This window comes from Sapajus apella, unplaced genomic scaffold, assembly GCF_009761245.1.
Source record: "Sapajus apella isolate SASKATOON/1434 unplaced genomic scaffold, GSC_monkey_1.0 scaffold26, whole genome shotgun sequence".
Classification (NCBI taxonomy): Eukaryota; Metazoa; Chordata; class Mammalia; order Primates; family Cebidae; genus Sapajus; species Sapajus apella.
This window is the reverse complement of record NW_022436966.1, coordinates 3,753,620-3,769,731: the sequence shown is the minus strand read 5'-3', so window position 1 is coordinate 3,769,731 and position 16,112 is coordinate 3,753,620. Positions and strand designations below refer to the sequence as shown.

Sequence of the window (16,112 nt, the reverse complement as noted above, 5' to 3'; positions counted from 1 at the left end):
TTCTTTTCTTTTCTTTTCTTTTCTTTTCTTTTCTTTTCTTTTCTTTTTTTCTTTTCTTTCTTTCTTTTTTTGTTTTTAGACAGGGTCTCTCACTCTGTCGCCCAGGCTGGAGTGCAGTGGCACGATCATGACTCATTGCAACCTTAACTTCCTGGGCTCAACTGATTCCCCCCTACCTGAGCCTCCAAAGTAGCTGGGACTACAAGCATGCCGCATCACACTTAGCTAATTTTTTAAAATTTTTTGTGGAGACAAGGTCTTACTCTGTTGCCCAGGCTGGTATCGAACTCCTGGGCTGAACTCCTGGGTTCAAGTTGTCCTCCTAACTTGCCCTCCCAAATTGTTGAGATTGCAGGTGTGAGCCACCACGCCCAGCCCTCACTACCCTTCTTTACCGCTACTGTTATTATCGGTCTTGATTTCAATATCTCTATTCCCTGACCTTCCTTTCCCCATGTTCTTGTGCTTCACCCTACCTCAGGCCTCCATTCCCATGAGCATACCCTCAATTTTTGCATTACTAATTACTACATCACTTTCAAAATCTCCATTTCAGGCATCCCGTTTTCAGACCCCACCTCGTCTTTCTAGCTCATTCTCTCTAACACCTGGACTCCAACTATTTTTTAACCCTATTTGAATATACAATACATTGTTTTTACAACCTTTCCCTATCGCCTTTCTCACCACATTTCTAATTCTTTTCCTGACTTATGTTTTATGTTCCATCTTAAAATTGGTCCCTTGCTTATACTCTTAACTTTTCTTTTTTCTCTTTGACATGTTAAACTCACCTGGCTAAACCACAGCCCTTATTAAGGCTTGCACTCCATGCTTGCATCCAGACAGATGAATGTGACTAAAGACAAACACCATACCCCATTGGGTTCTACTTGAATGTGGTAACTATAAACTTCAAGTAGGTTAGCATCATCATCTGTCTACATTTCCCTAGTGAATTGATCCTCCCACTAGCTGAGGTAACTCATACCTTCTCTCCTCAAAAGGGTAATGCTCCCACCCTTATTCTTATCTGATAGCTTTGCTGCCTACTGTAATGAAAAGAGAATCTGTACATCCTGTTACTAGTAATTCTGCCAGTCTACCTACATCTGTAGATATGCACTATGCTTTTCCTTTTATTAGAACAATGAACTGCCTACTTCTATCTTAGTCCATTCCCTTTCTTTGTACTGGACTCTATCCATGCTCACCTATTCAGAAGCTTTGCTTTAGCCAGGCACAGTCGTTTGCACCTGCAGTTCCAGCTACTTGGGAGGTTTAGGTGGAAAGATTGCTTGAACCCAGAAGTTTTGAGTTCAGCCTGGGCAATATAGCAAGACCCTGTCTCTTAAAAAAAAAAAAAAAAAAAAAAAAAGCTTTGCACCTACAGTTGTCACCTCTACTAGGGCAGAAATTGTATTTTATTTACCGCCGTGATTCCATTGCTTAGAGGAGTGACTGGCATATAATATGTGCTCCATAAATATCAGTTAAATACTGAATTGCAATTCAGGGTATCAGCGAAACACTTGAAGCCCTAACTACTTCTCTATATCACACCACCTTATCTGATACGCTCACATTAACTATTAGCTGATAGAATAAACAAACTTGTGAACGTCATGATGATATTTAAAATAACCCAGGTGTGTGTCTGTTGGATAATTACATAAGGTATTTTGAGTATTTTTAAAGCAAGGTGGATCTTAATGGGTTCTTAATTATCCCCATCTAGACTCTTAGTTCCCTAAGCTATATATCCGCTTAGAGTTACAGTGAAAAGCCTTATTTATGGTAGAATTGCGGTGTGGAGAGATAAGGAAACTGATCATGAAGAAAAAATAAACTTAGAAAATTATGATCATAAAGGCAGCCTTTCTGGCTTAGATATATAGTTCTGGGTGTAAGCCTTAAGAAAAAGGCACTGACAAAAAGTCAACCACCCATGAGGGAAATTCTTGGAATGGGTTAGAGACAAAAAGACATTTTGAATTTTTTATTTTTGACTTGCTAATATGATAAAGTAAAATAAGTGTCTATTTTTCTATTTAACTGAAATAAAAACTCTCTTTTGTGTTTTTTAGTACTGCTGGCGTTGGACAGGTTTTAACTTCGGCTTCGACCTACTTGTAACTTACACCAATCGATATGTCATTTTCAAACGCAATACGCTGAATCAGCCATGTAGCGGATCTGTCAGTTTACAACCTCGAAGGAACATAGCATTTAGGTAGGATGAGATTTCCCCAGCCTACCTCTTCTCACTCCAGAGGAAATATAAGAAATAAAACCTTGCTGGGTGCGGTGTCTGACCCTGTAATCCCAGCACTTTGGGAAGCTGAGCTGGGCAGATCACCTGAGGTCAGGAGTTCAAGACCAGTCTGACCAACATGGAGAAACCCCGTCTCTACCAAAAATACAAAATTAGCTAGGCATGGTGGTGCATGCCTGTAATCCCAGCCACTCAGGAGGCTGAGGCAGGAGAATGCCTTGAACCTGGGAGGTGGAGGTTGCAGTGAGCCAAGATTGCACCGTTATACTCCAGCCTGGGCAACAAGAGTGAAACTCCATCTCAAACAACAAAAACAGCAACATTAGTAGAACTTTGGATACAGTATATGTGGAAGTGGTAGGAAATGAAGAGGCTCCATTACTATGAAATGTATTATTAGTAATCAAAATCATAAGATCTAGTATGTCAGGGAGAATGAATAGGCTGGAATATATACCAGTAGGGAATATCAGCCTTGAAACTGTCACCTTGTTGCTATTCTTAGCAAATAAAAGGTCCAAACTGTAGAAATATGTAGCAAGGTATGTTTCCAGGAAAACATGTATTATCCCTAACTTTTTAAAGGATTTACTATGTCAAACTTTGCCCAATAGCTGCTGGCAATCTTTTTCTGAGAGAAGCTGACAAATTGGACAATAGCTTAATGAACGTATGGTTTAAAAGTAGTATATTTATACTTAACACCAAATACAAAAATTAACTCAAAATGGATCAGAGAGCTAAGCATAAGAACTAAAACTATGAAACTCTTAGAAGAAAACATTGGGGAAAAGCTTCGTAACAATTGATTTGACAGTGATTTCTTCCATAAGACACCCAAGCGCAGGCAACAAAAGAAGCAACAGATAAAATTGGACTTCATCAAAATCACAAACTGGTGCATCAGAAGACAGTGTCAAGACAGTGAAAAGGCAACCCAGGGAATGAGAGAAGATATTTGTAACCATACATTTGACAAAACATTAATATCCACAATATATAGAAAACTCCTACAACACTATAATTTAAAAAGAAAGCTCAACTCAAAAATGGGCCAAATACTTGCATAAACATTTCTCCAGAGAAGATATACAAATGGCTAATAAACACATGAAAAAATATCCAACATTACTAATTAGGAAAATACAACCAAACCACAGTGAGCTATCACTTCACACCTATTAGGATGGCTATTAGTAAAAACAAAATAGAAAAAAAAATGTAACAAGTGTTGGCAAGGATGTGCATTGTTTAGAACCCTTGTGTGCTGCTCGTGGCCATGTAAAATCACACAGCCACTATGGAAGATGGCATGATGCGTCCTCAAAAAAATTAAACAATTACCATATGATCCAGAAATTTCTGTTGTATGGACTCAGAAGAATTGAAAATAGGAACTTAAACAGATATTTTTATAAACTTCTGATCATAACAGCATTATTCAAAATAGCCAAAAGATGGAAGCAACCCACATGTTCACTGACAGACATTAGATAAACAAAATGTGGTATATACGTAAAATAGAACACTATTTAGCCTTGAGAAGGAAGGAAATTCTGATACAAGCTAAACATGGATGAACCTGGAAGACATACCAAGTAAAATAAGCAACACACAAAAGCACAAATATTATAAAATTCCATTGATGTCAGTTACATAGAGTAGACAAGTTCGTAGGTACAGAGAGTACACTGGTGGTTGCCAGGGCCTGAGGGAAGGGAAATGGGGTGTTAGTGTTTAATGGGTAAGGAGCTTCAGCAAGGGAAAAATTAAAATGTTCTAGAGATGGGTACAGAACAATGTGGAAATGTATTTAATGCCACAGAAGTATATACTTTAAAGTGGTTAAAATGATAAATGTTATGTATATTTTACCACAATAAAAACATTATAAATCATTTCTCTGAGACAGAGTCTCGCTCAATTGTCCAGGCTAGAGTACAGTGGAGCAGTCTCGGCTCCCTCCGCCTCCCGGATTCAAGCAGCTCTCTGCCTCAGCCTCCCAAATAGTGGGATTACAGGCGCCTGCCACCACGACAGCTAATTTTTATATTTTTAGTAGAGATGGGGTTTCACCATCTTGGCCAGGCTGGTCTTGAATTCCTGACCTTGTGATCCACCCACCTTGGCCTCCCAAAGTGCTGGGATTATAGACATGAACACCGCACCCAGCCTGTAAATTATTTCTCTTGACCAGATAGGTATAATAGCACAGGCTTGTCACTGAATGCAGTCAGATTACAGTTTGAAAAGACTTCCTAAAAGTATTTTATCAAAGAAAAAACATAGAGGAAAAAGTAAGTATGAAAGTGAGGGAGGGCTTGTTTAATCTGCGGTTTAAAAATCTTGTGTTTATTTATTATTTATTTCTTTAATCCTAGATTACGTTTGGCTTCTTTTGATAGTAGTGGAAAACTGACATGTAGTAGAACAACTGGCTATCAAATACTTACACTTGAAAAAGATCAGGTATGTTCGACTATCTTCTGGTGTAACATTATAATATTTGTCTTTTGAATCTGCTTTTAAAAATTCTTAAGTAGAATTAACATTAAAGTGATAGCATTTTGACCTAAAAGTTGGTTTGAAAGTCTTTTGAAGGTAAAGATGAAAGTACCACATTCACTTGTGCATAATTGACCCCATCTCAATGGAAGCGTAATTGGGACAAAGAAAGAAAACATGATTTGAGGGGCAGGGAAAAGCTGATTATAAGGAAATAATCATTTAACCTGAATATCATCTTCAGCACTAAAATTCATTCCTATATTTTTAGGAATCTTAAGTGCCTTATCCATTGTGTATATAGTGCATTTATTTAGACATTCACAGCAGGCATCTTGAAGACAATCCTGTATGTCTCCATAGCTCCTGAATATCATAGGAGCATTATTCTCTAGCCAATTAGATTTGTAAGATAGCAAGCCCTGTAATGTTCCCCAGATTATCTCCAAAGGCATTTATTTATTCATACATCACACACAGAGAAGTTTCAAAGTGTCATGATGAGAAAGTAGATCATTTTTAAAAGTAAAATTGAGAGCTGTTAAAATATTGAGGAAGTTTATTAAAACTAATCATCATTCCAAAGGGTATAATGTTTTATTAAAGGATTCAGAGCCTGTTATAGTTACATAAATTATGGGAAGTTAGTAGTTTTCCTCAGACTGAAGAGACTGTCATAGAACATCCTTAGCATTGCAGGTAACCCTGGAAGTGATGATTGTAACTTCACATGCCCTGTATGAGAACTTCTTCAACAGCATCCTTACAGAGGGTCATCCACCCATTGTTGAAACAATAGCTGACTGTCTTACATGAAAGTTAGTATGTAGGAATGTCCATTTCAAGGCAGATATATAATGAGAAAGTCAAATCTCCATCAGAATTCTCTGTTGGTCCTTCTTGTACCCTCTGCAGCTGAATAGACAATGACTATCTTTATGTTCTACCTGAAACTTCATGAAAAATAACTGTCATGGCTCAAACCCAGCCAGAGGCTTATAAAAGCACCAAGCCAAGATAATAGTTGTATTCCAAATGTTCCTTCAGCAAACATTTGTGTCCTCACCGTGTGCTTGATTCTCAGCTAGGAGTAGAAGAAATAAAGACAGGCTTTTGTTAATATAGCCTACTGTAAGGAGCATGATAGAATGAGCTCAGAGTGCAACCTTGAGGAAGAAGACGCTAACTTGTAACTGAGCAGTTGCGGGAGTAGGGGGTGGTTATTAGAGGAAGAGAAAGAAAAACAGCTCAGGGAAAACATCCTCTCCTGGAAAAGTGTTAAAGTGAATGCATACCTGAACCAAGCCTCAAATGATGAGTAGGATGCAATCAAGGGAATACACGGATCATTCAAGAAACTGAAAGATAGTTGGAAGAGTTCAGTATAACTACAGCCAGGGCATGAGGGCTGTGGATGGAGTTCAGGAGATTTACTTTGGGAGTTGTGTATTTGTTTTATATAGGTTATAGATGTAGAAAAAATAGAAAAGGCCGGGCGCGGTGGCTCAAGCCTGTAATCCCAGCACTGTGGGAGGCCGAGGCGGGTGGATCACGAGGTCAAGAGATCAAGACCATCCTGGTCAACATGGTGAAACCCCGTCTCTACTAAAAATACAAAAAATGAGCTGGGCATGGTGGTGCGTGCCTGTAATCCCAGCGACTCAGGAGGCTGGGGCAGGAGAATTGCCTGAACCTGGGAGGCGGAGGTTGCGGTGAGCCGAGATCGCGCCATTGCACTCCAGCCTGGGTAACAAGAGCGAAACTCCGTCTCAAAAAAAAATAAAATAAAAAATAAATAAATAAAAAATAGAAAATATAACTCAGCTGAAACAACAGTCATACATGTACCACTCAGATACATTACTGAGTTTTTTCTTCACCTGTATCTTTTTTGCAAAATTGGATCGTACTAGGTTAGCTATTTTGTAACCTGCTTTTTTTTTAATGATGAAATATATATATATATTTAGAATTTGCCAACTGGATTCAACTTAGATGATCCCAGTTTTTTGGCAGCATCTAAAAGGAGCATGTGCAGAAGCCAGTTGAACATAGGCGTTTTTCTCTGTCAGGTCTGATCATGGTGTTGATCTTGGCCACATCAGTGTCATAGAGCTCCTCCACAGCCTGTTTGATCTTATGCTTTTTGGCCTCAATAGCCACAGTGAACACAGGTGTGGTGTTGTCCTCTGTCTTCTTCACGGCCAACTCAGTGGGCAGGGAGAACTTGTTGGTCGCCCAGTGGTCAGGCCTGGGGGAGAGGCAAAATGGGATCACCTGGCCTGGGCCCAGGAGAAGGAAGGGTTGGCCCTCTTTCAGAGCCCAAGGCTGGGAGAGCCTAGACACGTCCAACAGTGAGGTAGCAATTGTAACCTGCTTTTTTTTTTTTCACTTTGTAGTACATAGCTTTTCTTGTCAATAAATATATATTCATAGCATCATTTTTATGAACTGCAATATATTAGTTGTTTTAGCTATACCATAATTGAGATACTTCTTTATTGGATAAAGTTGCAATTTTTTTCATTGCTGTAAGAAATACACATATATCTTTGTTCATTTTTCTGATGTTTTTTAAGCATAAATTCTAAGTAGAATTGAGGTAAAGTCTTGTTCCTTCACCCAGACTGTAGTGCACTAATGTTTGTATTTTTAGTAGAGACAGGGTTTCACCATGTTAGCCAGGCTGGTTTTGAACTCCTGGCCTCAAGTGATCCACCTGCCTTGGCCTCCCAAAGTACTAGGATTACAGGTGTGAGCCACTGCACCCAACCCTTAATTTTCATTTCTTTGGTTACTGGTATTGTTGGGGTTTTTTTATGCTTATTGAACATGTTATCTCATGTAAAATTACAGTTTATATTGTTTGTTTAATTTTTTATTAAAATAGTCATTTTTTTCTTGCTAATTTTTAAGTTTTTTCTTGTTCCTTTTTTTTTTTTTTTTTTTTTTTTTGAGATCGCGCCATTGCACTCCAGCCTGGGTAACAAGAGCGAAACTCCGTCCCAAAAAAAAAAAAAAAAAGATAGGTTGCCACTCTGTCACTCAGGCTGGAGTGCAGTGGTGCAATCTTGGCTCACTGCAGCCTCCACCTCCTGGGCCCAAGCTTTCCACCCACCTCAGCCTCACAAGTAGCTGAGACCACAGGCTCACACCACCACACCCCACTAACTTTTTTGTATTTTTTATATAGAGACTAGGTTTTGCCACATTTCCCAGGCTGGTCTGGAATTCCTGGCTTCAAGCAATCCACCTGCCTCAGCCTCCCAAAGTGCTGGGATTACAGGCATGAGCCACCATGCCTGGACAGATTTTACATTTTGTCATTTGTCTTTTCAACCTTCAAAATAATCTATATTTTATGATTCTTTTTTTATTTTTGGTGTGATCCTTAGGCCCCCTTATTCTTACTAGGATTATATACATAGTCACCTATATATTTTTCTGTTCTTTTTATGGCTTAGTTTTTTACTTTGGAGTATTTGATAATACATCTGAAATGTACCAGATGTATCAGTGCATTTAAAATGTCTTATCAGACACAAAATACTTATAAACTTGCTTTCATTTCTGGACTTCTGTTTTATTAATTTCTTTGTTATGAGGACAAGGCATTGTTTTAATTAGGCTAACTTTAAGATGCATTTTAATATTTAGTAATGTAAAACCACCTTCATTATTCAAAAATGATTTTTTCAAAAATCTCTCAGTTCTTTGTGCGTGATGATTTTCCTGTATGGGATGTAGAATCAGTTTGTCAAGTTTCCTTTCAAAAATTCCTATAGGGATTTTAATTTATATGATTAAATATATAGAGTAGTTTATGGACAATTGATATCTTCCTTTCTGGAATATGATATTTTCTACATTTATTTAGGTCTTCTATCTCTTTCTAAAATTTGTAGTTTTTCCCATATTGTTCCTGTATATTTCCTGGAAGTATAATGCTTTGTATTTTATATTTTAATTGCTAATATGAAATGAATCATTTGTTCTAATAGTTTTTGATGATGTAAAATAGTTAGTGATTTTTGTATATTTATTTTGTGACTGTCCATCTTACAAGACCATGCTAAATGGATTTGCACTATAGAAGGTTCCCTCAGACAGCAATATGTAGGAAGGATTAAAGGTATGATAATGGCAAGAAAACAATTTATTGATTATATAGCTATAACTCATAAAAAGTGATGAGAACCTTAAAGAATGTAGCAATGAAGATGAAAATATTGATGGGTTCTGGAAATCAAGTGGTGCAATTGAAAATTTGATTCTTAATCGTGTGTGTGCATGAGGAAATGTCAGATGGTTTGTGGTTTTCTGGTTTGGGCAATTTGATTTATAGTAGTGGTTTTACCTGAGATTTGAATTATAGGAAGGAAAATGAACATGATGTAGTGTTGGTGATGGTGAAGAGATGATAAATTCCTTTTAGGGCATATTTAATTTGAGAGCATCAAGGTGAAAATTTGATAGGCTGGTGAATAAATGGATTTGGAGTTTGCAAGCAATGCCTGAACTAGAAATAATAATTGGATGAGATAACTTACAGGAAATGTGTAGGGAATATGACAGGATAGAACCCTAGGGACCAATGGTATTTAAGAGATGGGTAAAAAAGGTAACCTGGTGAGACATTAGAAAGCTGGGATGGGGAATCAAAGCCAAATTGCAGGCTTGGCATGGTAGCTCATGCCTGTAATCCCAGCACTTTGAGAGGCCAAGACAAGAAGATTTCTTGAGACCAGGAGTTTAAGACCAGCCCTTGAAACATACAAAACCCTATCTATACAAATAATTAGCCAGGCATGGTGCAGGTGCCTGTAGTCCCAGCTACTCGGAAGCTGAGGCAGGAAGATCACTTGAGCCTGGGAGGCTGAGACTGCAATGAGCCATGATTGTACCACCACACTCTAGCCTGGGTGACAGAATGAGACCCTCTCTCAAAACAAAACAAAAAAACACTACCAACAACAATACCCAGAAATTTATTTTTTTAAGCCAAATTGTAAGAGTGAAAGTGGAGGTGGCCCAGAAAGAAAGGAAGGGTTGGATAGTAGCCAGTGGTTGAGGGTTTGAATTTCAGTTACTTTATAATTAAGTGAAGATTTCCAATAGTGAGTTGTATTTATGGATCTTGGAATTTAGACATTTAAGATAGAATGTGGGGGAGTAATAGAGGAATAGTATAGAATAAGTTGCAAAAACCTCAAGCAGGGATCTATTATACATAGAGATGAACAACTAATTTTCTGGAAGTAGAAATGGAGACCTAGAAGATGCTGCTGCTCTGCTGCTGCAATTGGTGGGCTCCACAGCTTCCATCATAGTGGAATAAGGAAAATGGAAATTTGCTATAAATGGGCTTCAATGCAAATGTAGATGCAGATTGAACCTTTAGGTGAAGCAACAGATTTGATGAAGCTAGGATTTGATCTATCCTGTTTAGAAGTGGAGAGTGGAGATTAATACAATTTAATATTGAAGAATTGGTGTGTCCATTCAGACAAGTGATACCCACATGGCTTCCTTCTTTCTCCAGAGTTGGCGCTTTGACTTACTCTTCCCTGTCTCAATCTTAACTATTTTCAAATTAGCCTCAGAAGGCTAATCCTCCTCAGAGCCTTTTATCTTGATTTTTATCATCAGATATACATATCATCAAAGCATTTGTCCTCAACAAATTTAGTAAATGTGCCCTCACCCAGATTATTGATATAAATGTTGACTAGCTCAGGATATCTTAAGCATCTGAAGACCAACCATGCTTTGGCATCATTCCTTTCTGGTGACATTGTTAGCACAATCAGTCTAGGTGATGGCCTCAACTGATTTTATTGACAGATGTCTTTTTTAAATACCACTTTTCCTCTTGACAGAGAGAGAGAGAGAGAGTATGTGTGTGTGTGTGACATTTGTACTGTCTACCTTCTTTATTCAAATTTATCTTCTTGTTCCGTCAACACAGAAGCTGTGTCCAGTGAGTCTGCTTCAGTCACTCAATTATTCTAGTTTTAGTCCCTCCTCATTCAGGAATACATGCCTCAGTAAAAAATTAAAACTTTGGATATTAACAGTGTTTAGTAGTATATTATTCAAAATAAATAAAATAAAGTATAACTAATGCATACTATTTCAGAGAACGTATCCCAGGCATTCAAAACATAGGAATTCTCATTTTAGTGTTTCCTCTTTTACTCTGAGGATTGATTCTGTTTACTAAATGCTTCTAGTAAAGGATATGTGAGGTTCCAAACAGAGCTGTATAGCATCAGGGATGTCATATTTGTGTATCGTCAGCTCCTGTCTCTGGGAGTTCTGAGCATTCTCGTGTGTGTTGATGTAACTGAACCTGAAATTGCTTTTCCTTGATAATGCATTTTTTGTTTCAGGAGACAAATTACATGCTTGTCATAGGGACAGTGTGAAATCTTAAACAGTAGTAAGAACCCTGCTTTTTGGTGATAATGACTCCCAACCTTCATCCCAGTGACTTGCTGTACCCAAGGGGCATCAGAAATTGAAGCCAATTCAGGAGGCTGAGGCAGGAGGATGAGGCAGGAATATCACTTGAACCCAGGAGTTCAAGGCCAGCTTGGGCAATATAGAAAGACCCTGTCTCATTTTTTTAAAAAAATAATTAATTTTTTAAAGGAAATAAAATGTTTTAAAAATTGAAGCCAAATGAGAAGTTTATGTATTTCTAGCCATTGTATCTTTTCACAAAATATGTAAGTACTTGACAGAAATTTTTACAATAATGAAAATAATTACCATTATTCAGTACTTAATATATAACTGGCTTTGTGAAACCCTCTGTGCATTGTCTCATGTAATCCTCCTGTAAGTCAGATACTCATATTGTTCCCATCTTACAGTGAGGAAACTGCATTTAACAAGGTCACACAGCTAGTGAGTGGGAATTTGGAGAGTGGAGATGTGGATCTCAGACTCAGGACACTGTCTCCTTTGGTTCATTCAGTTCAACAGTTTGGTTTTTTGTTTTTATTTTTAAGATATTGCTATCTAATTGTCATTAATCTACAAATCTGTCTTATAGGAACAAGTGGTGATGAACTTGGACAGCAGGCTTCTGATCTTCCCTTTATATATCTGCTGTAACTTCTTGTATATATCGCCAGAAAAAAGAATTGAAAATAATCATCACCCAGAAAATGCAGAAAACTGAAGATCTCATCAGTTGGAAACATTAGCACTTTGAAAACTTTTTAGGCCAGCTTTAATTTAATGGCCCTACTGATATTCACATCTAAGGTGACTAACAATGACAAAGGCCTTACAAACTGTACGGACAATACAGAAGATTATTCTTATCCTCAGAGCGTTTCTATGCATATATGAAAAAACATTTTAAAGCCAAGAAAATATCTGTCAAACTGTTTCTGTTAGAAAGACGTCAACTCACGCTTTTAATTTAGCATCAGTAGAAAATTGCTGTAGGTAAATCTCACGTTTATCTGCAACAACATATAGATTTAATTTTTAGCTTAAACTTTGTTTCTACCTTATGTTAGTGGACCTCAGTTATCCATCTGTAAATTTATTTTTATTTGGCTAAAATAATCTAAAAGAATAATTTGGATGGCCAATTAGAAATGCTCTTTTCAGTTGGTGCATTTAAAGCTTTCCTTTAATGTTTTCACCTGCTCATTATGATTCCTCCTTTTAGTCTAATATCTTTCCAGTCCATACTTGTTTTTAATCATTAAATACTTTCTTCCTGGTTTTGGAAACTAAGCTGAGAAACTTTGTTTAAACTTAAGCATTGTCATGCTATTTTTTTAAATTTGCCTGTCCTAGGATTTTAAGAACAATGAAAGGTAGCTTCATACCTTCAAATGACATTGAATGAGGGAAAAATCCATTTGATTCCAAGGATATTTCTTGCCTTACATGGTCTTTTCTTTGACAGTCTGTATACCTTTATTATTAGGTTTTGAATTATTTATGTACCAGATATTATAGTTTTAAACATTTTAATATTCTCTGATCTTTAGGATTATTTATGTCCAAATTTTAGTTGGGAACTTTGTTTCCTGTTTAAGCTCAGGACTTTATACCCTCTGAATTGAGTGCCTTTGAGTTACACATGCTAATAGAAATTTCATAGTAAATGTAAATAAGGTCAGAGGTTCTAATATAGAAGTTCGATGAAGCATTAATGTAAAAATGGAACTTATTTTTGTCAAAAATGAGATGTACACTTGTCAGATTTATATATTTTGACCTTTTGTGTTAACTGTTTTGAAAATAGCCATGTTCATTTTCTTTCCAGTTAGAGTAAGTACTTCTGTGGTTAATGTATAGTTTTACTATGGCTTTTAATGTAGGAATCATTTTTATGTATCTGTGCAAATAATAAATGCCCATTTGGAAAAACAATAAATAATCTCTTATATAAAATGGACCAAACCCCCCCCTTAATTGAAACCAAAATTTTTTTTCTTTCTAGTTAGATTTTTTTCCAACTCCTTTTAACTTTTGGAATCTATTAAGAATTTTCTTCTTCCTTAATGATATGTCCATAGGTTCATAAATTGCTTTTCTTTTAAAATTCATCCACTTGGTTTAACTTAAAGGAAACTTCTAAATGCCTCACCCATGACCTCCAGAGCTGGAATTTAAATGTTTCTAATACAGTGATTTGGCCGTTATCAAGAGGTTACATTTCAGCTGGGCATCAGCTGGGTGTGGTGGCTCACACCTGTAAGCCCAGCACTTTGGGAGGCCGAGGAAGGAGGATCATTTGAGGTCAGGAGTTTAAAACCACCCATGACCAACCTCGTGAAGCCCCATCTCTACAAAAAAATACAAAATAAAAATTAGCCAGGTATAGTGGCACAAGCCTGTAATCTCAGCTACTCAGGAGGCTGAGGTAGGAGAATCACTTGAACCCGGGAGGAGGCAAAGGTTGCAGTGTGCAGAGATCATGTCGTTGCACTCCAACCTGGGCAACAGAGCGAGACTCCATCTCAAAAAAAAGAAGAGGTTACATTCCTTATTTATATATTTGGCTATATTAGGTCTCTTTCACTGGAAGCTGTTGTTTTCTTTCTGTCTCATTACTGTATAAGAGGTTCCTTACCCTTTCTTTATGTATTGAAAAATATGTAAATGCCAAGCTTAAATTATTTGGATAATTTTTTGCAAATCTTGGAAGTAAAGATAATGTTTGAGTATATTAATGAATAAAATTAACTGTTTCATTTCACTTATATAAGTTAACTGGCCAAATTGGAGTTGTATGTGGTTTCATCCAATGGTTCTGTCGTGGCCAAGTTGCTTATGTCATCCATAGACAGGATAATTCTTTCTTCAATCACAAGTAGGTTAATGTTCTTATTTGAGAAGTTGATAATTGTCAGCTAGTAATTCACATTGATAGTAAAGATGTCCTTTTGTTTTCTTACCAAATACTTTGATGTGTTTGCATAGTTTGTTCTTTCAATAGAAATATTTTCAATAAAGTGTTAATAGTGTAAGCTAAAGTATTGTATAAACTATGGTTTATGAATCTTTGCATTTTGTCAGCTTTTGTCTTGCAGCCTCTACTGTTTTTTATTCTAGGGCTAGAAAAAACAATATTTACATTTTAAGCATTATTTGTGTCTGTCTATCAGTAAGGAAGAAGTCTTTAAGAAAATATGTCCTAGAATTTCACACTAAGGTATTAAGGGATATGAATACCTTTCCTTTAAAAAAAAAAAAAAAAGTGGCTTGGCATGAAACTTGCCAAGATAGGCAAAATCATGTGGAGAACAGTGGTAGTCACTGTTTTGTTTTGTTTTTTTAAACCAAGTGTTTCACAGCTAACATTTTACCTCATTTTAAGTCTTTGAATAGGATTACTGTCATATGTGGACAACTTTCAATGTCAAATGCAAAAATAGGGTTACTGAAGATCACTGTGGCCACTTAAGTGTAAGTTAATTAAAATTTTTAAAAAATTAAAATGTACTCCCTCAGTCACACTAGCCACACTGTAAGTGCTCAGTAACTCATGTAGCTGGTGGCTGCCATACTGGACAGTACAAATACAGTATATTTCCATTGCAGAAAGTTCTGATAGCTGATGTAGAATATTGGACTAGTAATGGTTAAACTGTTTAAGACGAACCTGTGTAAAGAATAGAAAATATTAGAGCCAGGGGTACAAATGATAAGCATAGATGACTTGTCAATCACCTGAAATATGTTCAAGCAATATGGACCCAGTCATGTGACTGGATTTAAAAAAAAAAAAAAAAAGGCACGGCACAACTCTCTCCTCAACTAGAGAGTTTTAAATTCTTCCCAAGGTCTAAGGTACAGAGGTACAAACAGCAAAAATCCTGAAAGGGCATCAGTCATTGTTAACTAGTGGTCAGACTGTATTTAATTATGGAGCAGAATTACTCAACAGTGTGCATTTATACAAAAGTATAAAGTAAAGGCTGGGCATGGTGGCTCATGCTCATAATCTCAGTGCTTTGGGAGGCCAAGGCAAGAGGGTCTCTTCAGGCCAGGATTTTGAGGCCAGGCTGGGCAGCACAGCAAGACCCCATCTCTACAAAAAAAAATTTTTTTTAATGGCTAAAGCCAGACAGGATGATTCATGAATGCCTGTAATCCCAGCACTTTGGGAGGCCAAAGAGGGTGGATCACCTGAGGTCAGGAGTTCAAGACCAGCCTGGCCAACATGGTGAAACCCTGTCTATACTAAAAATACAAAAATTAACCGGGCATGGTGGCACATGCCTGTGGTCCCAGCTTCTCAGGAGGCTGAGGCAGGAGAATCACTTGAACCCAGGAGGCAGAGGTTTCAGTGAGCCAAGATCACACCACTGCACTCCAGCTTGGGTGACAGTGAGACTCCATCTCCAATGAATCAATCAATCAGTAAAAATTTGCTGGGTATAGTCCTAGCTGCTCAGTAGGCTGAGGCGGGAGGATTGCTTGAGCCAAACAATTCAAGGCTGCAGTGAGCTCTGATTGGACCCAATATACTCCAGCATGGGCAACAGAGTAAGACCTTGTCTCTTAAAAATAAACTATGGCTGGTAATTTTATATGAACTAGGACTGGCAGAGGTAAAAAAATAAAACTTCCTAGGCCAAAATAAAATTTCCTGGGTCAACAAAGACTTTTGGTTCAATCCCATAGGTTAGATGTGCATTTCCTTTAATATTTAAAATTGATCACTTTGTTCTCCTTAAAAAGGAGTCTTCTCTTAAACTTCTCTGACATCACACTATTTCTGTTTCTCTGACCACTCCTTGATCTCATTTTGTTTTCTTCCTCTGGCTATCTTCAGGTGCTTTTCTCTCTGGAG

General features: G+C 37.2%; 1 protein-coding gene across 2 annotated transcripts in view; it reads left to right on the top strand.

Annotated features, from left to right (window-relative positions):
- GMCL1 (germ cell-less 1, spermatogenesis associated) overlaps positions 1-15,031 on the top strand; it is a 53,174-nt gene extending 38,143 nt beyond the window's left edge. For both annotated transcript variants that reach the window (XM_032291856.1, XM_032291855.1), the window contains 3 exons: positions 2,088-2,233; positions 4,657-4,744; positions 11,841-15,031. In XM_032291856.1, the coding sequence (XP_032147747.1) occupies positions 2,088-2,233; positions 4,657-4,744; positions 11,841-11,969 (363 nt within the window). In that variant the 3' untranslated portion in view covers positions 11,970-15,031. The remainder of the gene's footprint in view (positions 1-2,087; positions 2,234-4,656; positions 4,745-11,840) is intronic.
- The last annotated feature ends 1,081 nt before the right edge of the window (positions 15,032-16,112 follow it).